At 39.9% G+C, this 27,181-nt stretch overlaps 2 protein-coding genes across 3 annotated transcripts; one reads left to right on the top strand and one right to left on the bottom strand.

The window, feature by feature from the left end:
• Positions 1-288: 288 nt before the first annotated feature.
• Positions 289-14,323, bottom strand: wdr81 (WD repeat domain 81). Of its 2 annotated transcripts, none has more exons than XM_062418661.1 (12): positions 14,235-14,323; positions 12,872-13,336; positions 8,827-12,383; positions 8,636-8,743; positions 8,263-8,462; positions 7,865-8,046; positions 7,550-7,715; positions 6,138-6,303; positions 5,202-6,032; positions 4,953-5,098; positions 4,609-4,791; positions 289-2,070 (listed from the first exon to the last, which is right to left on the bottom strand). In XM_062418661.1, exons 2-12 carry the CDS (start codon positions 13,231-13,233, stop codon positions 1,744-1,746), a joined length of 6,228 nt encoding a protein of 2,075 aa, XP_062274645.1. In that variant the 5' UTR covers positions 13,234-13,336; positions 14,235-14,323; the 3' UTR covers positions 289-1,743. The 2 variants fall into 2 exon arrangements, with proteins under 2 accessions (XP_062274645.1, XP_062274644.1); XM_062418660.1 differs by having other exon boundaries at positions 14,121-14,321.
• A 5,140-nt stretch (positions 14,324-19,463) lies between these two features.
• Positions 19,464-25,990, top strand: slc13a5b (solute carrier family 13 member 5b). Its single transcript, XM_062418941.1, has 12 exons — positions 19,464-19,562; positions 20,629-20,757; positions 20,859-20,995; positions 21,256-21,476; positions 21,584-21,764; positions 21,850-21,972; positions 22,108-22,320; positions 22,433-22,539; positions 22,652-22,773; positions 23,329-23,490; positions 25,108-25,245; positions 25,865-25,990. The coding sequence occupies exons 1-12, from the start codon at positions 19,464-19,466 to the stop codon at positions 25,988-25,990; spliced, it is 1,758 nt and encodes a 585-aa protein (XP_062274925.1).
• Positions 25,991-27,181: the final 1,191 nt, after the last annotated feature.

The following is a 27,181-nucleotide window of genomic DNA, read 5'->3' on the forward strand; positions in this document are numbered from 1 at the left end:
TAATTTGTGACCAATAATTAAAAAATAAAGAAAAATAAACTATTCAACTGGTTTGGTCACATTTCACCTCGAAGCAAAAGTGATATATTCTGGATCACATGACAGCAGCTGACAAACTCGTCTGCAAACACAAGAGGGGACTTTGTCCAACATGAGCTGCAGTGACTCAGACCAGAAGGCAAGGCCGGGAGTCCACAAGATTGAATCCAGGTGAATCATGTATTACAACTGGGACACACAAAGAACATGGAAGCAATTTTTATTAATCCAATTAATAAATAAGCATTTTCATGGACTTTTCTTCAAATGTTTAAAGACATACGGGATCAGTTGTAACCAATTTCCAATTTGCAACTACAAATGTTGAAACAAAGTTGGTCATTTCATGATTATTGAGCTTTTACTCTTTATAACTAACACAAAATATCAAAAAAGTGTAGTACACTTGTCAGAGCATTTTGAGCTTAGAGCAAATAATTAGAAAAGTAGGCAAACTGTGTTTTACAACATGACAGTGATAAAATCACACAAAGGTCAGAGCTTTGATTGTTGAAAGTTTTCATGAAAACTGGGCTGGGTCTGAGGAATACAAATCTCTGTACTCTTTAAGCATTTGTATCTCACAATATGCCACTTTTTTATTGTTGTATACATTTTGTTGGTATTTTTTTAACATATTCATATGCCATTGCATATAAATGTTAAAATATAAAACTGCTTATCTTGGCATTGACTGTTATATGTTAGCTTTTGTAGTCAGAAATTAGAAAGTAGTAAGTCTACCAACTAGCAAACCCAGTTAAAGTGGCATCTGCTTGGTCTCACTCCCAGCCCCAGTAAACTGCTGCTACAGGTTCTGACTTCTAAAGCAAGATCTTCTAAACACGGTTTAGAAAACTCCAAAGAAACTTCAAGTAATTTATTAGTGGATAAAAACATTCAGTCTTTAAAATCTGTGTGAGAATCTAAATGTTACAATTCAGGCTATTGTTGTGCAGGAGAATAAAGGCTGTGCATCAGTAATTTACTTTTGTATGCAATGTCAATTGAAGTGTCTCCACTCTGAGAAGATGCACCAAGACTGTTGACAAAACAGTGTACTTTTATTTTTCAGGATGTATAAACAATCTATTGTGAAACAACTCTTATGAAACGCGGAGTAATGCTAACACAAACAAATGATTTGATCTACAAATACTGCATAGTTTAATCAGTGCATTGGATACGCATGTATTCTAACGTCATGGGACATGAAAGGTGAGGTCAATGTATTTTTGGTGTTGGTATGCATCTATTTGGAAAGTGTAAACACTACATAAGAACCGTGTTTGGTTCCACCTTCCTGAGCACGTCTTCTGATTAATTCTTTTGAACAGAACTGACCTAGTCAAAAGAATAAATGACCTTGTCAAGATAAGAATTATACTATCTATACATATATAGGCAAAAATGCTTTAAAAAAAATCACAGGATTTACTGTACATGATGAATGTCAAAAGTGGCACACTTTTCCTGTCCATCAAATTCGGTCAGTGCCAACAGCCAGAGTGGCAAGAGTCAGTAGACATGAAGCGTATACAATGCTGTACTTGTGCTGCCTCATTCAAAAAGCAATTTAGAGGGACAGAAAGCCTGCCCTATGAGTATAACTGACCTCAATCACAGGAGAACTGGTGTCTTCATGAATAAGACACTTACAAGGTCAGTGTTAACAGTGTTAAAGTGTAGCTGGGAACCACTGATTTAAGCTAATAACCGGATGGCACCGTTCTCAGAGCCGAGCAGCAGAAGCCTCTTGGTGGGCAGGACTGCCAGGCTGGTCAGAGTTCCCCTGAAGTTCTCTGAGCTCAGCTTTGTGCTGCTAACAGGGCTCAGGGAGATATCTGCCATCGAGTACACCCCGATCTTGTTAGCCACTGTTCCGCTTACAATCTCTGAACCATAAAGATCAAAGGCATGGATGGGATCAGACTGAGACTTGTACTGGCGAAGAGGCTTGTGCTCCAGATCTTTCCACACAGTGAGTGTGTAGTCAGTGGAGGAGCTGATGACCAAGTTCCCTTCAGCAGCCTGAGAAGTAAAACACAAGAAAGGAAGTCACCAACTGTTGATATCTTTAGCAAATGTATATTAGTAAAGTAATGTTATTGTAATTTCTTTGTTTCTTTGTTCTCCAGGACAGGAAACAAGCACACAACAGTAAAAAGACAGATGGACAACCAAAAAACATGTATTTTAAACAAGTATTTTTGAGCTGTCATCAAATGATGAATCTCCAGCAGATAGCATACATTTATTTACAATAAAACAGAAGGTCAATCATTTGTAAATCACTTAATTAAACATAATAAAAACATAATTAAAAAAAAATTTTTAAAGAAATTATTTTATATTATTTGTTATTTCGAGTTAAATGTCAAATTCTTCAAAACAGCACACATATTCAGAAAATTGATCATGCTAAAGCATACAGCACAGCTTGCTTGTACTATTTCTCACTCAAATTGTCGACAGTTTCTGACTGACTCAAGGACATGGCTTGAGATTAAATATTTGCTAGGAGTATTTTTGCATCCACAAACTTGGAACCTTTAGTTGTAAGTGCTCCATTTGTTTGCTAATCTTTATTCATCTTAAAATTAATTTCAAATAAGATAAGATAATGAACAGAACTTATTTGTTTTTATTTTATTTTAAAATGACAAAGCTGCTGGTTGTAATTATAAGTGCAGGAATTGAGGGGAAGTCTGACTAATATGAATGTGTCAATGATAACCACTGTGCTCTTTCTAATGAGTAACCTGGGTCCATATTTGCCTAAACCTGTGCTTTTAAAACTAGAGATACGATCCTTGACCTAATTTGGGGTTAAATAAAGTTTGCTCATCCTTGCGCTCTGTTGACAACAAATTTGCTGGGTACAACTTTCACCATCCTCTTTAGTGTCTGCGCCACTGCTTTTAAGGAGTAACAGGCTCTTATAATACTGATGTCATGCAACAGCTTAAGTTTTTACATACATTGTACAAAACTATGATTAAAAACACTGATTCATACGAACTATTTATTGAATGCGGAGCATCACAACAGCAGTATTCCTCTTCTGACAACAGCATTTAATAACGCCTGTTTTCAATTCATTTTTATCAGGGGCAGGCAATGTGGGTTCAGCACACTTGGTGATACCCAGCAACCAGAAACAGGTCAGGCATCAGCGTAAAATTATCTAATAACCCATGTAGACAACCCAGCAAGAAGTCAGGGTCAGACATGTGCACGTAATGTGAAAAAGAGTCAACGTGAGTGACAAAAGTGACACAAGGGACAAGTGATTAAGTGGCTGACGTGCGCAGAGTGGGCGGTGATTTTCATGGTTGTGGTCATCCAAAGGTTTCCACCTTTTACCAGAAAGCCGTTTGTGATTTCCTTCTCATCAAACTTTGCTGGTTGATGCACCAAAACTTACAAAAGCAGCAATGAAGAATTAAATAAATATTCTCCTCCTCTGACTCTCCCATCTAGCTACTGTAAAGTTGAAACATTTAAGATAACACAGCTCAATCAGGATGAATTGCTTGGGCTACATTATGCACCAAGTAAAGGCTAAATATATATTTTTAATAAACACAGCATTTGTTTAGTTTGCTTTGAATGTTCCTCAGAAAGAAATGACACAGCTTATAGCCCTATTGTACTGTACCTGTACAATTGAACAAGTAATAAGGTCATATTTGTGAAACTGTCCACTGTTTCTGGCTAAATGTTTATCTGTCACAAATGAAGTTTGGCCACAGTGTAGGCAGCGTCCGCACACGTATGGGACATTGCATGAGCCAAGTCCCCCCACATGGCCCTTGTCTTGTGTACACAGCTTGACTGGTGTTCAGTGTAAATGAGTTGCACACACGTCCACCCAGTGTTGGGAAACACACACTGAATATGGGTACTTGGCGTAATAACGGTTTTAGTTAGTGTTGGCCTAACATTTGATTGAGGAAACAATACACAACAATACGATACATTTTCCTGTTTCATGGCCAAGCATGGCTGACATACAAAGCATATAACAAGTATTGAGTTTTCAACCACTACAAACATTTTAAAGCTTGGTGCATTAGAGACACTGCACATTTTAAGTGTGGGCTGCCAAATGGCAACATTTATAATGTAAGAACTATATTCTTTTTTTTCTTAAAACATCCAAATGTCTGTTGTTTTCCTTTCCTTCCTTTCCCTTTGAAGACTGTTGGGCATCTAATTATCATTTTAAAATAGCCTAACCACAAATTTTCCATTATTCTAAAATAACTCACTTATTTATTGACAAATTTATTAAAACTATAAATCAAATATTACATTTTCATCACATTGTAATTAATGTATATATTGCAATTGCTTTAATTGTTCAAATATCTATTTCCAAAATATACTGTAATAAAAATTTTTGCACTTGTTCATTGGCTGCATTACTATGGTTGTCAACATCCATGCTTTCACAGAGCCTGTTTTACTGTCATTGGTAATTTAAAAAGCAATAAATAGTCTTGTGTAGTCATACAGACATCAGGTTAATAAATACTAAACACACACACGCATGCACATGTATACCTTCATTTGGAGGATATCTCCCTCATGAGCGGGCCAGCCCCTCAGAACTAGTCCTGTGCGTGCGTCTAGCAGAACAATGAAGCCAGATGAGAAACCTGCAGCCACAGTGCGTCCTGAAGGGCTCACAGCCAGGTAGCGGATGAGCCCAGCACTTACATTGTTGTATGCCAGACGGAATTCATGCTAGGGACACACAGTAACATTTGTCACTGTCAAGTCTGAAATAACTTTTTAGTGCAGAGGTGTAAAAAGTGCAAACATTTTGTAATGTAAAGTAATAGCAATTTGTGGATGCTTTATGATGTAGGTGTCCATGGAAAGAGCTTGCTAAGTAAAATCCTTACCTGCAATCCTGGTTTGCGAGGGTCAATGAAGCGGAGAACAGAATCTGCACTGCCATACACAACACTGCAGTGTGGAGCTGGCATGGTAGTGACAGCTGTAATGGGATTCTTCCCGTCCACAGCTTCATACGAGCGGATCTGCTTACCTAAGGACAATAGAAGACAGTATATAGCACATCACAAAAGCATATTTAGGAACTTTTGCACAACACTAAGCAATTGTGAGCATTAGCACAGATGCTTCCTCACCTGTATACTGGTCCCATAGGTGCACAGTACCATCACAGCTGACTACCTCCTGTAAAGCCTCTAGCTGTCCGACATAGAACACAGACTTTCGATGCTCATTATATGTCAGCCTGGGCTCCACCTCCTGTGTTCCATCACCGTGGTTGTAGAGGGGCCAAAGCTTCACAGTCTTGTCTTTACTACCAGAGAGGAAGTAATCCTCCCCTGCCAGTGGTGCCAAACACTTTATAGTGCCCGAGTGACCCAGGAAGCTCTGCAGACGGATCTGATGGAAGTGGAAATGTGGATCCTGCTGGTTGAGACCAATCTCATACTGCCAGTAAGCCAGCCAGTTGCCCTGCAGGGAGCGGCCACTGCGAGGGAGCTCTTGCTTCAGAGCACTGTCCTCTGGGGTGGGACCTGTCACCCAGGCGGAGGAGAAGGAAGCTGTGCCTACAGATGAAGTGGTGAAGGTGGAGGCAGCGGTGATGATGGGGGCAGTATAGCTGGAGCGTCCCCAAGAGTTGGCCAAGCTTAGGTTGGGGCTACTACTATAATCAGTGTCCTGGGAAACTTGGATACGGTTTCCAACTAGGTGGCTCCCAAAAGTGCCTGACTCAGGGAGGGAGTCTCCCAGCAGGGTGGAGCTAGTTGAAGGTGCAGGAAAGGGGCTGTTACCCATATGTCTGCTGAAACCAGAAGAAACACCCATGGAAGATGGAGGAAGCTCCACCCTGGATGCTGCTGTGACGTTAGCATCTGGGCTTTGTTGGCTCAAACTCTGATGATAGGACTGGGCCAACTGCCAGACCAGCTCGTGGTTAGGAACCAGTTTCCGAATTGCCATGTCACCTGCAGGAAATAGTGTGTGAAAATATTGTTGATTTTACAGAAGAGTTTACTCGCTTCTTTCTGATAGGACATTTTTCCTGTGCCACAAGATGAGGTGTTTCTTACCTATGAGGCAGTAAAAAGGGATGTAGGAGGCATGGGCCATCTCAGGGTTAAAAACGGTTTGCAGTTCCTCAAGTACTCCCAACTCATATGTCATGTTCGGCTTTTTAGGGGTGCTAATGTCCACCACTGTGACCTCTCCCACAACTCTGCGATGGGCGCTGTCCAACTAAAGTGTTAAAAAAAATAAAAATCCGTCACTATATTTGTGTATTTCTAATGTAATTTCCATAAAAAATAGGTGCAACTACATGGATAAACTTTTAAATTATCTGAATAAGAACAACCATCCTGCCATATTCACAAATCGACTATCTTTGTATGTCAGACAGTTCTTATTCCAAGTTTCAGTCTATTGTTTTAATTCTATGCATTTCTTCATCTGCCTTTATGTTATTTGTTTTCATTAAGTTCTTTGTGACAGATCTGCTTTGTTGAAAGTGTTTAAGAAATAAACTTGACGTGACACTTTTATGTCAGGGATGCAAACATTTAAGGGATAAAAAAGGTAAGAACATTGCATTAATAGAGAAAACCTGTCACAAATTGGTGGGGTCCGAGGGTATTTTCCTCTGGGAGAAAATCTTGAAGCATATTTGATTTACATGTACATTTCTAGCTACCTTTAAGTATATATGCATCTGACCTAAAAGCAAAGTCTAACAGCAATTATGGGACAAAACAACCCTCCATAAAACATAAAAGAAATCAATAAATGTGGGAGCTGAATAAATCAACCAAGACAACATAAAAGAATATCTTGGGAATCTGCTTGTAGTAGCTCCTTTATTAACACTCTTCCACTATCAGGCATATTATTGGTGAAATTAATGAAAAAAGGTCTTACATCTAGTCTATATGCATAATTACATATGACCAGCAACATAAATGTAAATGTGAATTCAAACATTTGTCTTTGTTTACTGTGATAAAACTACAATAAGCTAATGAAAATAGTAATACTATTAACAAGGAAGAAACAACAGAATAATAATGTAATACTGTTGTTTAAAAGACGTATCAAATAAACTAAGATGCCTGTTATTGCCGTATAACATTTCATCTTGCCCGTATCCTGGTGTGGAGATTGCGATAAACAGATAAGCAGCCATGAAAACCACTGACTTAACACTTGTAGAAATCCAACTATTTTTTGCTGTTGTCATTGTCACGCTCGAGACTCCCTTCATGATGCGCATTAGAGCTTCTCAGGGTTTACATGAGCAGAAGGCTCTGAACTACATAATTGGAATTCTATGCTCCAAACCAGGAATTTGTAATGCTAAAGTTAAAATTAACCAATTTTCCCAGGATCCACACAAATCTCTTAGGCTAGGTTACCTATTCTAATCATAAAGTGGCAAATTTTGCTGAAAGGTAAGGAGTTTGAATCTCTGTTGTGTGTGTATGCATACCTGGGGCTGCATACAATGCAGCAAAGAGAAAACCTCAAAGAACTGGCACAGAGTGTCAGCCATATGTTGTTGCACCATCTCCCTCCCGATGCGTAGACAGATGAGAGCCATCAGGCTGAGTGTCTTAAGACAAATGGCAGTGCGTGTCTGCACCCCACTGGGGAACCTGAGTACAGCAGAAGTGGCAACACCAAGCAGAGGATGAATGATAGATCTGTTTCACCAGGTTTTCTGATTATACTTCATTTCAACCAAAAAACAAAAAAAAATTGCATTTTACTTTTAACACAATGTGTGTGGGTGTATGTTATTTACCCCATACGGGGGGTCGTGAGCAGTTCCAGTAGTGGCAGAAGCACATCCTGGTTAATCTTCATAAGCATGTCCATCAAAGTGGTATCAGAGAGAAAGACAATGATCTTCTGTGTAAGCGCAACAGCTCCAAGCAGGCTGGCCTCCTTACGTGTGTTGAGACGCTGTGAAGAAGGTGGAGACACCTAGAACATACACGTGAAAACATTGAAAAAAACAGACACAAAGACAAGACATTTTTTACAATATTTGCAAACAAACGTATACCTTAAAAAGCCCTTTGGACAGTAAAAATTAAAACAATTCCTTTCCCTAAAAAACATAAATTTGGATTACTAAGGCAAAGGGGGTTTTATGTATGTGCATGTGTACACTCTATTTTGTATGTTACCAGGTCTTACCAGATATCCTATATAAGGCAGGTACTGGTATGTGAGCACAGGTTCTCCATAAAGTTGGGCTATGTAGATGAGACAGTCCAGTACAGGCCCTGCTGTCTGGTCACCCACCACTGGTTTCTTCTCATACACGTTGCCCATTCCAACACTCTCCAAGTTGCTGTCTTCAGTTGCAGGGGCCACAAACTGGTGGTTCTCAAGCCCTTCAGGTGGAGAAAGAGGGAATGGAGGCATTGACAAAAACACGAACAGTAAATGCATGAAATAGTTTGGAAAATACTACATGATTTCAAGAATACTGCAAAACATCTATGGTGTTGGAATGCTATGTTGATAGATAATTGGGATAGTTACAGTTTTATGTTAGTTTACTCACCAATGTAACAATTAGTGAGCAATCGCAGCAAATTTCTGGCCACATATCGAGACGTCACTGTTGGTCCAAGCTTTGCTGATAGCCATCGAACTGTTTTGCAGACGGTATCTGTGTGTGGAAATGTAGTTAAAAACATTAAACACTATCAGATAAAACAGACAAAAGCTTTAAATAAACCATCATTTACTCACCTAGAAGAATCTTCTGCTCTTTCTCCTCAGATTCCTCTGATAGATCTTGGTCATCTTCCACCTCCTGCTCTCCAACAAGGCCTTTGTCCGTCTCTTCCAGTGCCATTCCATTCACAAACTCGCCCTCCAGAGTGGCAACAGTGGCTCCTGAAGCTTCTGTGCAACCAGAGAGAGTGAGCTCCAGGTTTTGGACAGTGGGGCCATCTGTTTCTTCTTTACCATCAGTCACCTCCTCTTCCTCCAGCTCTCCTCCCTCCTCTCCCTCACTGGCCTGTTTCAGATCCTGGGTGCTGTCAGCTGATTTGAGACTGGCTCGATCCCGCATTGAGTCTCCATCTCCCAGTGAGAGTTCACTTGTGCTGCTTTTGTCACTTAGCTTCCCCATACTCAAAGACTCTTGGTCTTGATCCTTGGCTGCAGAGTTCTGGTTATGCTGTTTTCCTGCTCCACTGTTGACATAGAAGCCGTTCTGAAAGTCTTCTGCCTCTGAGAGGAACACCTGGTCATTGAGACTGATGCCAGAGGAGTAGTCAACCAGCCCTGTGTCTCCCACCACCCCAACTCCCCCACTAGCTCCACTGCTACCTCCCATATCTCTGCTAACAGACCCTGATGATGGCCGCCCCTCCCCACACTGAAAGTCCTCTTCTTCTTCTTCACCTAGATTACACGTGCCACTCCTCAGCCCTTTACAAGCTTCCCCACCAGAGCCGGTGTTGCAGCTTTCAAAGCCAGTGATGACCTGTAGCACATGAGGGAGTAGGCTGGACAGAAAGGCCTGCAGGCCAAGCCTCACAATCAGTTGCAGAATGAAACAATCGGTGTAGAGATAGAAACGTCCTCGCAGGCAGTGAGGATTTTCATATACATTGATCAGTGGCTTCAACAGGTACTTGCTTGCATTTCTGGGACCCAGTACTCTAGAGATGGGCTCAAATAGGTACCAAGTGGCATACACAGCAGTGGATTCCTCAAGCATGAGGGCTAGAATGAATGGCAAGAGAATCTCAAGACCCTCAGCTGTGATGTTACCTCGTAAAAGTGTCTCCAACTGCTGCCACAGGTGAAAGACCACATCTCTTCCTTGAATGCTACATGTAGTCTCCATCTTGGCTTGGTAGGAAAAGATAAAATGATGAAGTTCTGGAAAATAGGAAGGGAAAGGAAAGGGGGTGATGATTGAGTTCAATAATTGGCAGGGGTTTGGGGGAGGGAGGCCATCACAAATGGGGTTGTACATGAAAAGGAGTGGCCGTGGGCAATCTGGTATTTCTCTATGTGATACTCCAGAGTGCTTCTCTATTAGCAGCAGTGTCTCAAGAGCGTGATGCAAAGACAGTGGCACATCACGGAGGCTGGCAGAGCATAGCTTCATAACAGCTTGGAAACGCTGTCTGAGAGGGGTACCTGGTTTTAGTCCTCTCAGTTTGGAGGAGTAGAATATCTCAGCAATGAGAACACCAAGAGCCTGCATATCTCTTTGGTAGAGATGTGTACGAGAGGGTAGAGACTCAATTATCACACCCTCTCTCGAGCATTCACTAAATTCTGCAGGATACCATACCTCAGCGTGTAGACTCTTTACCAGAAAATTGTTCAACTTCTCCAGCTCTTCCAAAGGCTGCAGCGGGTTGAAGCCCTCAGGGAGGACAATCTTGATTTCCTCTGCACTGACTGTTGTCACACTCCCCTCTGCATGTTTTTTGTTCAATGGCCCACCTCTCTGTAACATGGCACTGCGTAAACCAGGGCCCAAGTTGCTTGTGAAATCACCAGGGAATGAACTTGGGGACTGGGACACAATAAGTGCTGTGTGGTCTCCTCCCATCTTTCCTCCTGCTGCACTGATGTTTGGCAGTGGCACAGAACAGGATGCAGAAGTGGATGAGCCAGTGGAAGCTAATGAGTCTAGAGCCTCTGTACCTTGTTCAAGCTCTTCATCTCGGTCTACCATGGTCCAGCCACTGGATTCGCACCCTGTGGACTCTGGCACCATTCCATCCACAGTGTCAGTAGCTGTGTCAATTTGTGGGATATGTAGAGAAGGCACATTGAGAGCAGCAAGTCCGAGGAGAGGAGGTTCTGCTGGGGCATACTGGGAAGATGATAAGCGGGGCGGATGAGGTTGGTCAAACAGCTGAACCACTCCATAGGTAGTCAGATTGGTGTGGTTGTCAACTAAGTGCAGACACACATTCTTGGCCTTTACAGATTCTTTACCTGACAGCTTATAGCCAAATGTGAGGTCTATCCAGTGATGCAAATGCTGGGACACCTCTCTGCTCTCCAGAAGACGCCGATGGATCTCAATGAACTCTTCACACGACTTGCACCAAGAAGGCACATCCAGGTCTGGCATGTCAGGGTGGATTGAGCGGAAAATGGAGGGATCTGTGTAGAACTCAGGAATGCACTCATCAGGAGTCCAGTTCTGCATGCGCTCCATACTGGCTGGGTACTCATTAGGCTCCCACTGGGATCTAACATGGCTGCACAACACGGACTTGGGTGTCTGCCGAGCTTTGTAGACGTAGTACGTAATATCTGAGAGCACATCAGATATGTGATGAGGTACATGAAGGTGGTCAGACTGTCCTGTACCGCCAGCACCTACAGAGCCACTGAGATCTCCACCTACACCGCCTCCTCCCACCCCATTGCCCACTGCAGCTGCCAAAGCCTCTTTGGTCATCTCATATGTGAAGTCCAGCTGCTTGTCCCCCTTGTTAAGCCTGAACTTTGACCTCCTGAGGTCCCGGAATTTTCCAAATGGCACAGTGAAATCGACCACCCATGGCAGCACTGGGTGGTAATTATGGTCTCCTTCTCGCCGCCCTGCTAATCTGTTGAGTTCCATCAAGTAGCGAAAGTTACTTACTCGTCCATGGACCCAGTCCAGGACCAATGTCTTGAGTTCATCAAAGCAGTCTCTGCAAAGTCTTTTGTTCTCTTGGCTCACACATACATTGTCCCTTGGCAGGACACTATTTGGCACTTGTCTGCCAGTTACATCATTGTTTGCATCCCCTTCCATCCCCAGTTCCTCATAATGGGCTAGGTTGAGCTTGAGACGGCTGCAGAGCTGCTCATCTACTGCTATGTCCAGCAGGGAGAGCTCACCACAAGACAGACCTGCTGCATGACATGCCTCTAAGGCTGTTAGTAACTGGTAGAGAATGAACAACACTTTGGCATGACTGTTAGCAAGCTTGGCTGGGCTGAAGGAGACAATATCATGGAGTGAATACTGTGTGTAAGGTAGAACCACATAAAGCATCTCTGCTGTCTCAAGCAGACACTCTGCAGAGAGAACATTAGGACACAGATGGTCAGAATGGGACTTGGAAAAGCAAGACAAACTGGATGGCAAGCAGTTTTCTTTCTCCTTCTCTCTGGCAGGAGAAAGGGATGGTGACACTCTGTCAGATGAGATGAATGTGGAATTGAAGAGCTTCTGTAGCGCATGACGCACTGCATCTACAGCTGCGACATGACTCTGCTCATTGGTTCCTGCATATGGCTGCACAAGTTTGTAATGAGCTTTACGCCACAGATTCCTGAAAAAATAGAAAAAGACAAAAAGCTGATACATCACTATGTCAACAAAGTTTTACCCCAATAACTACATCTGTTTTTTTTTATTGGGAGTATTTAAACCACATACATAAATCTAACAGGTAAACAAGACTACCTAAGATCTACCCTTAGAATTCAATTTCCCATCAAAGCAATCAGTCTGAATTTTTGAATATAGAAACCTTCAACAAGCAAGAGTTAGAATCCAAATGTTATTAAGAGTATATGACTAATCAACTCTGCTAACAGTGAATGAAAAAACACTTCATTAAGCATGTAGAGATGCGACTGAATAAAGCTAAACACAGAAAACATTTATTTCTTTTGCAAGTAGCTTAGGATGAGATTTTTTCTTCACAAATAACTAATAGTAACTCTCGGGGGTGACTTCAGAAAAAAGCTCTATGACAACTGTAAGATAACTAAAAAAAACACATTTTGCAGTAAAAAATTAAAGTATGTACAGTACCTGACATTGTGCTGTGACACATACTGCATGGTTTTGTTATAAGACTCCTTGGATGTTAATTCCATTTGTTGATGGCATGGGTCTCTGGCCAATCTGTAGCTCAGTTTGCTTTTCCTCAGACCTTGTATGCACACTCGTGTCCAGCCAGGAGGCAACTTTGCCTGGGAACATTGAAGGTATGTGCGAATTTCTGACTCGCTGATGCTGTCAAAACGGGCACAGCGTATCACCCTCTTCTCCCTAAGGCCCATTACCCAGCGCGTGGGAACAAGGGCCACAAGCTCCTGGGGACGGGGTCCTGGCCCTTGCTGCCGTCGGTCGACCCCCAAGTCTCTCTCTACTGCTTGCATCAGCCAATCCATGGTGAGTATCCAATGTTTGTTCAGAGTCACACACTATCTAGCTGGGTTCACCTTGCCGTCTTCCACTGAAGGGCAGACTTAATCTCTTCTCCAGCCTGTCCCTCTGAAAAAAAGTCGTTGAAAAGCAGAAGTGGACATCAACCTCTTTTGTAATGTTTAAAAAACAAAACTGCTGTGCAAAGCTGAAGACATGAATCATTTTTTACATAAGAGAAAAGTAGGTTGCTGCTATGAAATAGTGAAATAGAGTTGGTAAATTCACATGACTACTTATTCTTCTCCAGGTCCCTGAAGTTTGAGCTCAGCTCACATGACTGAGCTGTCTCTGCCCCATCAGCACACCTCTCATGGGGGGCATATTTCAAGGAAGTCAGCAGGTTTACGTTTATATCATTTTGCCTGAGACTTGCATACAAATTAACACGTCACTTACTCAGTACATCTTGATAAATTTAACACTTACTTATTTACTTTTAGCGGTCAGTGGTTAAAAGTTTAATGTCGTTTGGCTAGGTAGCTAGCAGGCTGGCAGATACAATCTCTAGAAATATGAAAGCCTAAAGCAAAATTATAAACACATGTATGCTTCAAATAAAGCTAGCATGCATCTAATTTAGATACTGAAACCCGCATCAACGGGATAAATGTTAAGCAGTGACTGTGAGGTGGGCGCTTTAAGAGGTTTTCTGACTATTAGGGAAGTAAAAGTCAACTTAACGCTAACAGTTAGCTTAACTGGCTGACATTACGTCCTAACTAAAGCAAGTAAAAAGCCCTGTTACATCTACTACCACCGTTGTCAAAGTGGTGATTACTGATTACATGTAACTCCAGTGTAATTACAAAACAACAGCCATCGACGACAGCACTTAATGTTTCATGCTCACCACTCTCCACTTGTAGCAGCTGATAGCTAGCTAGCTGTTATGCTAACGGCGCAAAAGCCGGTTTCACGCATGACGCCTTTTGTGCAACATTAACCATAAAAGATGAGGACGTACTGCGATGCGGCGGGTGCCTGTTCCATTTCCGATGTTTACAGATGCGTGTCAGCAGACTGGGGACAGTCAGTCAGCCGAGGATGTTTTGCTCTGTGCTAGTTGGAGCCATGTTTTAGAAACGACATCTCACGTGACACAACAGCAGCCCCATCTCATGTGATTACTGCCCTGCAACTGCAAGACAAGCTGGTTCCTCAATAACCTGCAAATAACAGCAGATTAAACACTAGAGAAGGTGTTTGTGGTTACTAGCAGGGTTGGGAAGGTTACTTTGGAAATTTAATTGGTTACCCTATTTTAAATATAATAGGTAATGTAACTATTTCAATTACTTAATCAAAGTAATGTAACTTATTACATTTGATTACTTTTTAATTACTTTTTTAATTTTCAAACAAATGTTTTCAGCTGTTAGGGTAAGTGTACCTGTTAAGCACCAACATCTAAATTCAGCTGTTTTTCATGGATACTAACATGATTTATAAGGGAGATCATTTCTTATAAAGCAAGATTTATCTCTCATTTGAAAATGTATTCATTAGTTCTGTAGATTTTGGAATATAAAATAAAGATATCTTTTTCTTTTTTTTTTAAGTCAAAAGTCTGGCAGATATATATATATATATATATATATATATATATAAAGTCTGGCATATAAATATATATATATATATATATATATATATATATTGTTTTCAAAAGAAATAACAAACAGCAATATATGTATTCAGTAATATGTTGAATATTAAAAAATGAGGGAAAAAACCCTCCTGAGCTAAATCTTAAAGGTCTGACTTCAGATGTAACCCCCTTTGTAATCATCAACATTTTCATAAGTAACTGTAATTTTATTGTAACGGGTAGCAGTTACATTTATTTTGTAATTAAATTACATAATGCAGTTACATGTAACTGGTTATTCCCCAACACTGTACTCTATCTAAATAGATAGATAGTGACCCGTACAATGTATTGACAGCCACAGTTTTAAAATAGAGAGACATCAAGAAAATACTGTATGTTATTGCTAATTATGTGGTCCTGGGTGTAGGTGTGTGAGTAAGTTTCCTGAAAGTCTTAAATAATCTATACAAAGTACAGAAGCATCATATGCAAAATATACTTAAATTATCAAAAGTAAGAGTAAGTTCAGAAAAATTCTCCCTGTGAATGTTATATTATATGTTATATTAATTATATGAATACTGATACACTCATGTGTAAGTAGCATTTTAATGTTTTAACCATTGAATGTGGTGCTCATTTTAACTACTTTACACAATATTAGGTAGTTAATCTATAACAATGCATCATATTTTCTGAAGTTGTTTTGCATGTAAAATCTTAATCTGCAAAGTGTAGCTGTCAAATAAATTCAGTGGACTAAAAAGTACAACCATTGTGGAGTAGAAATGTAAATAAGTAAAGTAAAGTAAAGTACCTCAGTCAAGTAAAGTATCTTAAACCTGTTAGTATAATGCTGCAGTAAATACAATTAGTCACATTCCTTATTTACCTATAAGTCAAGTGCACTGCAAGTCTTTTCTATGTTAAGTAAATACAGTGCTAATACCAGTGAGTGAGATGTAAGGAGAATAGTCTCCACAAGGTGGCATTATGTGTGTACATCACAAACCAGTCATGTAGCAGTGACTCTATACATAAGGAAACATAGACAGTGATTTAATGTGCTTTACCTTTGTGATTTAGTCTTTGTTTGTTTGATTGCCTTGAATGTTATAGCATGCTTTTATGAGAATAATTACATCAAATATTCTGCTCACCTCTCAATATGTTGCTGTCATGTGGACACAATTGGTTGCTTGTAGCCAAATTTAATCACTGTTCAACTTGTAAAACATTTCAATAATGTGTAATGTGCATGCCTGGCTTCTCCATAATATTAGGTTTTTTATTTTCAAACTAATTCCAAATTTGGCAATTTGTTGTGATTTGGGTTTAGTAACTTTATTGGACACAATCATGTGAAAATAGGCTTAATCATAGATACAGTCTTTCTATGGCTCATCTATCAAACTACACTACAGTGTCATACACAACATGCTATAGATACATAATGTCTTATTAACACAGACATGTCAAGTTGATATTTCATATAAACTTCAAGAAAGTAACAAAGTATCCACATAAAACATGCCCAAAAGTCAGAGCACAAAGCTGGTATCTACAGATACAGGAAAAGCGTCAGCGGTAAACCACAAAATGTGTGATTTGGGAGGAACTGAGTTTAAATGAATAGTCATTTAAGTGTGTTTTATAAAAAGCTTCATGTGTGACTATAATATATGAGAATAAGCTTTAAATTGAGTTATATTCTGCAGGATGTCGTTGTTAACATTATATACGTGACAATAAAAAGAAATATCATTTTTTGAATATCTTTCTCTTTTCTTTGGCTTTTGTACAGTGAGTGCAGGCAAAACATTTTTAACTCAAAGAAATTAAAAATACCAAGTAAGGCTGGATTGACTGTCCAGATTATGACAAATTTTGCATGTATTCAAAATAGGCAAAAATAAGTCTATAGGCATGAATGTTCAAAAACCCATACTGGATTGTAGACTCACAATTACAGGGACATAAATTAAAAGCTTCTCTCATCTCAGCATACCACCAATGCAGCATAATTACTGTCAGCACTCTTTAAAGAAAGATATAGCCAAAGAACATGACATTCCTTGGCTCTGCATATCGTGTTCTCTCAGTAGTTGACTGCAGGACACACTTTGTATGATGTTCCAAAGCACAGTGTTGGTTTTGGTTTGAAGTATTTCACTCACTGCCAATGTCTTTACAGCACATAAAAATGTGGTGGACACAATGGCGCATACTATACATTATGGTTCAGTGCACATTTGTACTCGTGTGTTATGTAACATCGCTCAAAATAATGTGATTCTCATCTTGGAAATTCACAAGAAGGGTTCATGAGTGTCTATGAGAAAGATGGCCTGCCACGACCTTTGACACACTATACAACATGGAAATCAAACACATTTAAGCAAAAGCTACAAATGTTTTCTAAAGACAAAATTAAAAGTAAAAACTGCACATTGTACAAGTACATTGCTTTAATCCAGAGAGATAAAAAGGTGTTTCCTCTGGCATTCTTACCTGCTTTTTTACTTCTTTATTTTTGTGTGGTTTGTAAGATCATGAGTTAAGTGAAGAAGTAATTTTTTGGTAGAATTAGCGCCATCTTTTGGCAATTTATTCATCACTCTATGTTTTTCTTATTATTAACCAGTGCAGATGCAAACTTTGGGTTTCAGGATTTTTCTTTTTCATTATTTATTTCATTATTTAGATTACCAATAAATGCCAGATTCTTGCAGGTATGGCCAATATAACAAAACACTGTGTTGTGCTGTGTTTACTGAGGTTACACATTGAGGTGACTTTATTAATCCTTGTTAAAACTACAATTTTTAGCTGTTCTTTTAAAATGACAGCTATAAATGCATTTAAGTTACTCCAAGCTGGGATGGTACTAGTGGTATGAAAAAGGATTTTTCTTTTTTACCAGCCAAACTAACAAACTTAGCTAAGTTTCTAAAATTGCGTCACATGAACAATGTGCTGTATGTGCAATACATGGAAAGTCCACATTGACTGCCCATGTCGAAACATGACGACTGCTGCTGAAGCCATTTATCTGTCTAAAATTTATCAAACTACATTTGAGGAACCTTTTTCTAGGTGTGGCACTGCTGACATCCAAAGTTACCAAAATACACATAAATATAATTTCAAGTCACTCATACTTTGTGGGCTTTTATAGAATTTTTAAACAATCGCAATGTCAGCTAGTTACTACATACATTGTTTGACATACACAAATACAAAATCAATCATTGTCAATCAGTCAGTATTGTATTTCTGTTAACGTTAAATGCTGGAGAATAGTTGTAGTTTATGCACAGGGCCATTAATACCATTGTCATTACTGGGTTCACATTCTGTACTTGCCAGTAACATACTCATAATGGGTTTTGAAGGCTGGTTTTGACATTTTTAAACAAACCATCTTTGACCAAATGTAGGAAGAAAAAAAAATCAAATTAAAGAAAGGTAGTATTTCTTCACCAGAATTATAACCTGGCTGATGTGGCATAGTGGGAGTTTTGCAGAAAATTATACTTTTGATGGCTGGGTGAGGTTACACTGTGGGAATTTGGACTTATGACCTCAGCGTTTTTAAAATCCTGCATGTTGCTACCTGTGACAAAGAACACTTCAGGTCAAAGATCAATTTATACTTAACGAAAATAATTAGGTGGAACAACAATGATTCAAATGAATATGTGTAACCTTAATGTTTTACACTACTCCATTAGTTGTTCTGTCAAAAACTATGTGGGAGGAAAGGAAGAGAGCAGGAGGTTTTCACTGACTGTGCACCCGCCTTGACACGCATTTGAATGTTTTTAGTTTTTAGATTAAATATTAGCTCATATTATAGTGCATCAAAGACCCTCATGACTTAGTCTGGTTGATATCACGGCTATAATTATCCATTTAGTCTCATTCAAAGGAGGATTGACAGTCATGAATACACTCACTGCTCATCATATAAGCTCGTTTTCACAAAAGAAAAAAGTTCTGTCACTCAATCCTCATTACTGATAGAAACTACACAATGAAGTTAACGAAGAAATGTTTTGAGCTGATAAACAACTGTTAATGACTTGGCAACTGCAGGTTATACAAGTTCATCAACTCTTTGTTATCTTATCACCCCCTGTGAGTGCAAGATAAGTGATACGTTTTGGAGGGATGACACAGTATATAACATTACAACAGGATACATTTTTATTTGTGAGGTTTGACCTTTTCCTGATTATTAGTATAGCCTAATCAATCAATCAATCAATCAATCAGCTCTTTTTGTTGTTAATCATAGAACATTTCTCTCTCTCTCTCTCTCTCTCTCTCTCTCTCTCTCTCTCTCTCTCTCTCTCTCTCTCTCTTTCTCTTTTAATTGTGCTTTGTGCCGCTCTCTCTCTCTCTCTCTCTCTCTCTCTCTCTCTCTCTCTCTCTCTCTCTGTCTTTCTTTCTCCTTCTCACTCTCCCTCTCTCTTTCCTTTATTTGATGTGGGACTCCCCTCCACCACCACCACCACCACCACTCTCCTCCTCCCCCTCTCCACAGCGCCTCAAAAGCGCGATCCATGGTGCAAAAGCTTCTTTTCTCCGTTTTCCTTTAGGATGGCATTCTTCAAATATCTGCTCTCTGTTAAAAATGAGCTTATCCTCTTCTCGTCTCCGCTTCTCCTTCTTCCATTGCCTTTGGTGATCGGGACGCCGGTATGTAACAGATTTGGATGAAACAATTGATTCACTTGGATCAAACTTTGCTATCTGAGTGGCGAAATCTTGCAAGTCTTAGTGACTTCAGCACAAAACAGTTGAAATGTTTTTTTAAATTAATTTTAAGGTTGTTGTTGTTGTTGTTGTTGTTTTCAACATACAGGCAGCGCCACTCATATTGTCTTTAATTATGATTAATTAATTTATGATTAGTCTAATTAGGGAAACATTTCACTTGATGTTCATGCAGTTTTAACAACTAAATTAACCAAATTCATCCGCAAATTCTGGTGCTGAAAGATTTTTTGCCAGAAAGTGCCGTTTTTAAATACTTGAGCTGGTTCTTTATTGCACCTGTTGATGCAGCTCACAAGTGCACAGCGCCTTGGAGCAAAATGCATGAGAACTGTCCAATGTTGCCTGAGGCTGGTGCATTTTTGTTATTTTAACTCCTTGTTGTTAGCATGAACGGTCATGTCCAGCGTGGGAACATAGAGTCAAAGGGCTCTGTCCACGTTGCCACCGCTACATGTGACAGAGACATGCACAGAGGCAACATACATGTTATGATAAGCAGAGACTCCAATGTAAAGCAGCCATGCAAATGGAAGGTAGAGGTAGCCTGTGTCTACCATGCGTGGAGGTGCTCTTTGGAGAGAACTCAAACTGATAGAAGTTTAGGATTCTTTGCAAAAAGTGGAGACAAAGGATTCTTTGAAAAGTCTTCATTTGAAAGTAAAAGTTTTAACACTCTTTATTACACAAGCTGCAGGGCAATACATCATAAAATGAATATATAATAATTTGAGGGATTTTTATAGAGGTCAGAGGTACAATCTACATCTTACAGATGTAGAAACAGGTGACCAGACACAATAGAACAACAAGCCTACTGTACCCTTTGAACTGTCATAACAACCCATTTAAAATTACATAACAGTTATTACATTTTGAGTCCATTGTTTTCACAGCTTATATAGCACCTTCCCATAAGGGATCTTGAGCAATAAAAGAAAGTCTTTGGATTTATTTGTCCTGTTTGTTTGTCCATGTTTTCATGCAGGAGGCAGAATGTGCCTATGTGATAATACTGATGGCGGTCTACTGGTGTACAGAGGTCCTACCACTGGCTGTAACAGCTCTGTTCCCAGCCATCCTTTTCCCCTTGTTTGGCATCATGCAGTCCAAAGACGTAAGTGAAATTACTGCAATAAAACGTTTTACAGTACAACTTTTATTAGTCATGCATTCAGTCTTAGTCTGTGTCTATGATATATTACCCTGCTGTTCCAGGTGTGCATGCAGTACCTGAAGGACACAAACTTGTTGTTTGTGGGGGGACTGATGGTCGCGGTGGCCGTGGAACACTGGAATCTGCACAAACGCATTGCCCTGAGGGTGCTGCTGTGTGTTGGTGTGCGTCCAGCACTGTGAGTGGCCCTGTTGCACGCCTCCACAGCAGATTCTTTGTTTGGCTTGTCACATATCCGAAACATATCTAATCAGCTATAATTTCAGCTACAGATAAGGAAACTATTTTCATGTGTTTAATTGCTGTCATAAAAGTCTTCCTCTCTTTTTGTTATTGATAGTTGTAAAACACCCCAGGGCCCCTCTTCCAACCCAAGGCCACTAACAATATATGTTTTTTTATTTTATTTTTTATTCTATTTTTTTATCTTCCTGACAGTTTGATGTTGGGTTTCATGGGTGTGACAGCCTTCTTGTCCATGTGGATAAGTAACACAGCCACCACAGCCATGATGGTGCCTATTGTCCAAGCAGTGCTGGAACAGCTCAACAACAGTGAGACAGAGCTACCTCAGATACTCAGCTCAGAGGAGCAGGTCCAGACATCAGAGACAGACGGCAAACAGCCTCAGCAGACCGAGAAACAGAGTGAAGGACAAGGTGAGTCCTGACCATCTTTAAGTGAAAAATTTGAGTATGATGCACAGCATTAAAAAACTGTTAACTGTTAACTGTAAATCCTCTCATTCCTCTGTCTCTATTTGAAGGGCCAGTGGTGGTGACTTTCTTGGATGCTGCAGTGGAGGCTACAAGGCATAAGGAGGCAGCAGAAAGACTGAGAATGTGTAAAGGGATGACCTTATGTGTCTGTTATGCTGCCAGCATTGGAGGCACTGCCACACTGACAGGGACCGGTCCCAATCTGGTGCTCCAGGGCCAGATGGGCCAGTGAGTATTTTGTTCTTTAGTAGGATTTCATAATTTTTAACCTTGTTCGTCAAAATATTTGACGGCCTTTTGTTGTTTCTCCTAGACTCTTTCCTCAAAATGGAGATGTGATTAACTTCGCCTCCTGGTTCGGCTTTGCCTTCCCTAACATGATCATCATGCTCACACTGGCCTGGCTTTGGCTGCAGTTTGTCTTTGTGGGATTCAAGTGAGTTTGGTGATGGTTAAAGCCTAATTATAGTGACAGAGACTTGAATCTACATCAAGAAACTTTTACCGCATCGAGAATGTGATTGAGTGTAGAGGTGACACCAAGGTCTTGTTTCCCGTGTGATGCTTTTAGTTTTAAGAAGACATGGGGCTGTGGAGCAGTGAAGACAGAGAAGGAGATTGCTGCCTATAATGTGATCCGTGAGCAGCATCGTTTGCTGGGGCCCATGTCCTTTGGAGAAATTAACGTCTTGGGTCTCTTCATTCTGCTGGTGGTGTTGTGGTTCACAAGGGATCCAGGCTTTGTGGATGGCTGGGCGACAGATATCTTCAACTCCAAAGCAGAGTTTGTATACTTAACTATATCTGATAGCATAATAATCTCATGTGACTTATTTACTTTGAAGAAACTTTCATATAAATGTGATTGTTCACTACCTCACCTCTCCATCTCTTAGGTACGTGACAGATGCCACAGTGGCAGTCTTCATTGCTGTCCTCCTATTTGTTTTGCCCTCAAACCCCCCACGTTTCTGTTCATGGAGGAGTCAAAGCTTAGACACAGGTAAGCCATCATTCTGCATGAATATGTATAACATTTCAAACAGTTATATCAGAGTTTTAGGAGTAGACTGTTCAATTATTTAACACTGATATTGAATTTACTGGATCTCTAGCACCACATCAAACTGTTGGCCCAAATCCACGTCTACTCAACTGGAAGGTTGCCCAAAAGAAGTTACCATGGGGCATAGTGCTTCTCCTTGGAGGAGGTTTTGCCCTAGCCAAGGGTAGTGAAGTAAGTGGCAGTGACAGTCATAATGTAAATGGGACATTACGCATGGGCTAAGAGCTCACATATGATGTGGTAAGAATGCTAATGTCTGTGGAGTAGGAAGTGTGGTGGTAGCCTCATGGTTGGTGTGTTTAAATCTTTTCATGAAATCACACTTTTGATACTGTTTATGGTCACCATTTTTTCTGCAATAACCATTAAATGTATTTACGTTCTGTAATTACCTCTCTATATAAATGTTGTTAGTGGCAGAGTCCACTATCCAAAGTTACTGTTTTTTATTTTATCTTCTTGATATTAGCTTCACTGTTTTTCTTTTTTCCAATGCTAAATCAAAGCTGTGTTAAGTTATTGCTTAAGCAAAAATTAGCTCAAATAATTCTATTCTGAATTTTATGCTGCAAATACAGTAGGACTGATTACATTGTATAAACACGGTTAGTGAGGAAATGTTAACTTAGCTGTGCAAATAAAGACATGCTGCATACATAAAGACTGCATACATTTCCAGGAATTTTTTTTACCCTGTATATGTTTATGTTATATGTATCTCTTTAGGTATCAGGACTCTCGAAGTGGATGGGAGATCAAATGACTCCCCTGCAGAGCATCCCTCCCTGGGCAATTGCTATCATCTTATGCCTGCTGATTGCTACCTTCACTGAGTGTACTAGTAATGTAGCCACTGCAACGCTCTTCCTGCCTGTCTTAGCCTCAATGGTAAGACTTCTTGGAAACAAAAAAAGATAAATTGTGTTTGATGAAGGAAAGAAGTAGCATGTCAGACAGTCGATCATGTTTGACAACCTCCAAGTGTACCGTATTTCCTCAAATGAAAGCTGGGTCTCCCATAACAGCAGTCAACAGTGGTCGACACAAAAAAATAAAGGCCCATCCCTAAAACAGGCCAGGGAATAAACAAGGGTGGATAAACTACTGTTTCCTATTGTATAATATGCATGCCAGTCAACCGTAGAAAGTAGTTACCTGGATGTAACTCCAGTTCTATGAATACATGTGTGGCCCTCTTGCCGACCGTCACAGAGATGGGAGAGGGACAGAGAAGACACAACATTGTTAAAATATGGGGATAACAGCAAATATTTTAGTAATAATGATGGCAGCGACACTAGATGAGTATGGGTAACCAGGGTAACTTGGCTAAGCCGATGAGCATATAACAATGAGGCTTCATTCTAAAAATATGAGAAAATATACTTATCAAACTGAGAAATTACAAATAAAGGCCTCTCTCTAATATAAACCTGCTTAGAATAAAGACATATTAACCTCTGCAGTTGACGTAAATTAAGGCTCCGGCCACTATTTGAGGAAATATGGTAATTTCTTTTGAACGGATTTCCCCAATTGGAGTCCAGCATTGAAACTACTCCCAGTGGGAGCCGGCCTATTTCCCTTGTTTGGTTACTCATCTAGTTGGTCATTCAGGCTGAATATGTTTGGTCCCCTTCCCCGGGCCCCTCCTCCCATTAATAACCTGCCAGACACACCAATTCAGCACAGTGCCTTGTAATGCTGCCCACCCCACTGCAGCTGAAGAATGGCATTACTGTGCATGCTAGTCAAGCACTCAGGAAAACACCGGAACTGGGTTGTGAAAGACTGTGCCAAGCTGGGGTATTCAGACAGACATTTATTTAGGGCGATTCCAAGTAGGCAAACAAGGACAACCAACTCTCATTTGAAAATGGGATAGAAAGAGAGAGGAGAAACAGAAAAGAGAATCTGATCAGTTACATGCAGATGAAAGTGGGGACATGACACTTGCGTCAGTCATGGCTTGTGGCATGTCACCTCATTTGTCATAATGTCAATCATTGATTTGTTAGCATTTGATTTAAACAAAAAACATCAGACAATGTCGAACACTATCATCATGGTAACCTGATATACAGCCGACAGTTTAAATATGACTGGAACTATAAAGTTCCAGTCTTTTTCACCCTTTGTTTATTTTGAGAACCAGAAATTACTGTGCACTTGTAAGATACTGTGCTGTGGGATATGTAATTCAGAAGAAATTCCACACAGTAATGTTTTCTGCATCTTAGAAGTCTGCCATTATCATTACACATGTAGTACTTTTCTATTTTAGATATCATGACTCAGCCCCAAGCTTGCAGGAATTGCATCTTAACTACACCCACCTAATGAGAGTTTTCACTCCGCACAGACTTGCACACATTTCACTCAGAGTTATGAGTCAGTGATTACGGTTGCAGAAAAATAGCCAGATGGGGGAGTGGAGGATTTTGTCATCAAAGCTGTCTTCCATCCTGTCTCAGATTGCTGATCATCTCTATGTAATTCTTCCAGTCCCAGTCCATTGGAATGAATCCATTATATGTCATGGTGCCTTGTACTCTGAGTGCCTCTTTCGCCTTCATGCTGCCTGTTGCTACACCGCCAAATGCCATAGTCTTCTCTTACGGATATCTCAAGGTTGCTGACATGGTGAGTATGGCAGTGGCTTGTTGTGTTCATTCAGGAAATTATACGTTAAACATGCAGAGCTGTTACTTTAGGGTCACTATTACAAATTATGGGACTGTTGAATTCATGTGTTCATTGTCACTTGTAGTTGTGACGTGAAACTGCTAAAGTACTAGTTTTGAGAAATACACCTATTGCTGCTGAGTGTCAGATGAGAAGAAAATGAGAGTTTGTACTGCCAGTTAGCTTAGGTTAACATAATAATAAACAGCTTGCCTGGCTGTGTCAAAGGTAAGAAAACCCACAAGCACTAAAAAGTGTATAGAAGCCCTTAAAACCACAACTTCTAGTTTGTTTTTATACTTTGTTTTTGTACAGATTAAACAAATAAGCTATAACGTGTTATTAGTGAAGTTTAGAGGTGCTGATAGGTGGATTTTGAGACCTTTGAACAGAGTCAGGCTAGCTTTTTCCCTCTGTATCCAGTCTTTATGCTAAGTTAAGCTAACCAGCTGCTGGCTGTAGCCCAACAGACATGAAAGTGCTTTCAAATTTCTCATCTAACTCTCTAAAAATAAGTGTGTTTCCTAAAATGTTGAGATACTGCTTCAAAATCACTGTTGCTCCGCTTCTCCCTCAGGCAAGTACAGGAATTGTCATGAACATCATTGGGATCCTTTGTATCACACTGGCCATCAACAGCTGGGGTAAAGCCATGTTTGACCTGGACTCCTTCCCCACCTGGGCCAACGTCACCGAGGTGTGAGCCTGGTTCTGCCCTTAGAGATTATCCATGTACGCCAAACAAAGACCTCTGGTCAGAGTGACAGCGCAGGACAACATGGGGGTCCACCTGTGTACGAGTGCTGCTAGGATGCAAGTCTCACAAGCCTTGTTTTCATTGACAACTGAGTCTTATGCTTGTGGCAGAAAGTGGTGATAATTATGACTGAGAATAGAAGAAATGGTTGGGGGGGGTGAAATTATTTACCTTCTATTTACATAAGACCATAATGATGATACACTTTGAAAAAGACCCCTCGTTGCTATTAAACAGTATGACAGTAATCACATACTGAGAGTATTCTACTAGGCAGAAAAATCTACAAACACCATTCAAATCAAGTGTCATTATGAAAGGAAATCAAAGGAAGAGCTGTTGATAAGGTTGAACTTATTAGAATCGTTTTGCATACATTAGTCACATTTCAATAGCAATAAGCCACACTGTATAATATAGCACTATTAAGTGGTTATGGAACATAACTACTCAAGTTGTGTACGTTAGGGCATTTTTATAGGTACTTGTGCTTTACTTGAGTAATTTAAATTATGCTACTTTAAACTTTTACTCCATGACATTTCAGAGCAAAATGATGTTCCTTTTACTTTACCGAATTTATTTGACAGCCGTAGTTATTAGTTGTGTTGAAGAGTAAGAATTTACCCTATGATGAGTTTGTAAAATATGACGCATTGTTGTATATGAAACTACCCAGCAGTATATAAAGTGGTTAAAATAAGTCCCACTTCAACCAGACACAACATTAAAATGCCACTTACATGTTAATACTTTAATAATATAATACAATAGTACTGACAAGGGTGATCTTGCTGCCTAAAGTGTGTTTTTACTTTTGATACATTTTTATGTCAATATTTATGTACTTTCACCTGAGTTCAAGACTTTTATTTGCAATTGAATATTTTTACACTATGGTTTTGCTACCTCTACAGAAGTAAAAAAAAATGTAAATATTTTATTCACCACTGCTAAACTGAACGTTTTGTATGCACATCTGTCAAAATAGAGTCTGTTGAAATGGGTCAGCTATTTTCACATTTAAAGATAATGGGCTAAAGATAATGGGCTAATTTTTACAGTATAGCAGAAAAATGACTACAAGTAAACATGTACTTTTGCCCCTGTGTATCCAAATTGAGCTCTGCTTTGACC

This window comes from Scomber scombrus, chromosome 5, assembly GCF_963691925.1.
Source record: "Scomber scombrus chromosome 5, fScoSco1.1, whole genome shotgun sequence".
NCBI lineage: Eukaryota > Metazoa > Chordata > Actinopteri > Scombriformes > Scombridae > Scomber > Scomber scombrus.

Bases quoted from the DNA above. Each gene is read 5' to 3' on its own strand.
- wdr81 (XM_062418661.1), bottom strand. From the start codon at position 13,233: ATGGATTGGCTGATGCAAGCAGTAGAGAGAGACTTGGGGGTCGACCGA. The intron at 8,744-8,826 runs GTGAGTAAATGA...TTCCACACACAG, and splicing joins AGAGCAGAAGATTCTTCTAG to ATACCGTCTGCAAAACAGTT. The intron at 5,099-5,201 runs GTGAGGAAGCAT...TATTGTCCTTAG, and splicing joins CCTATGGGACCAGTATACAG to GTAAGCAGATCCGCTCGTAT.
- slc13a5b (XM_062418941.1), top strand. From the start codon at position 19,464: ATGGCATTCTTCAAATATCTGCTCTCTGTTAAAAATGAGCTTATCCTC. The intron at 20,758-20,858 runs GTAAGTGAAATT...CTGCTGTTCCAG, and splicing joins GCATCATGCAGTCCAAAGAC to GTGTGCATGCAGTACCTGAA. The intron at 22,321-22,432 runs GTTTGTATACTT...TCCATCTCTTAG, and splicing joins ATCTTCAACTCCAAAGCAGA to GTACGTGACAGATGCCACAG.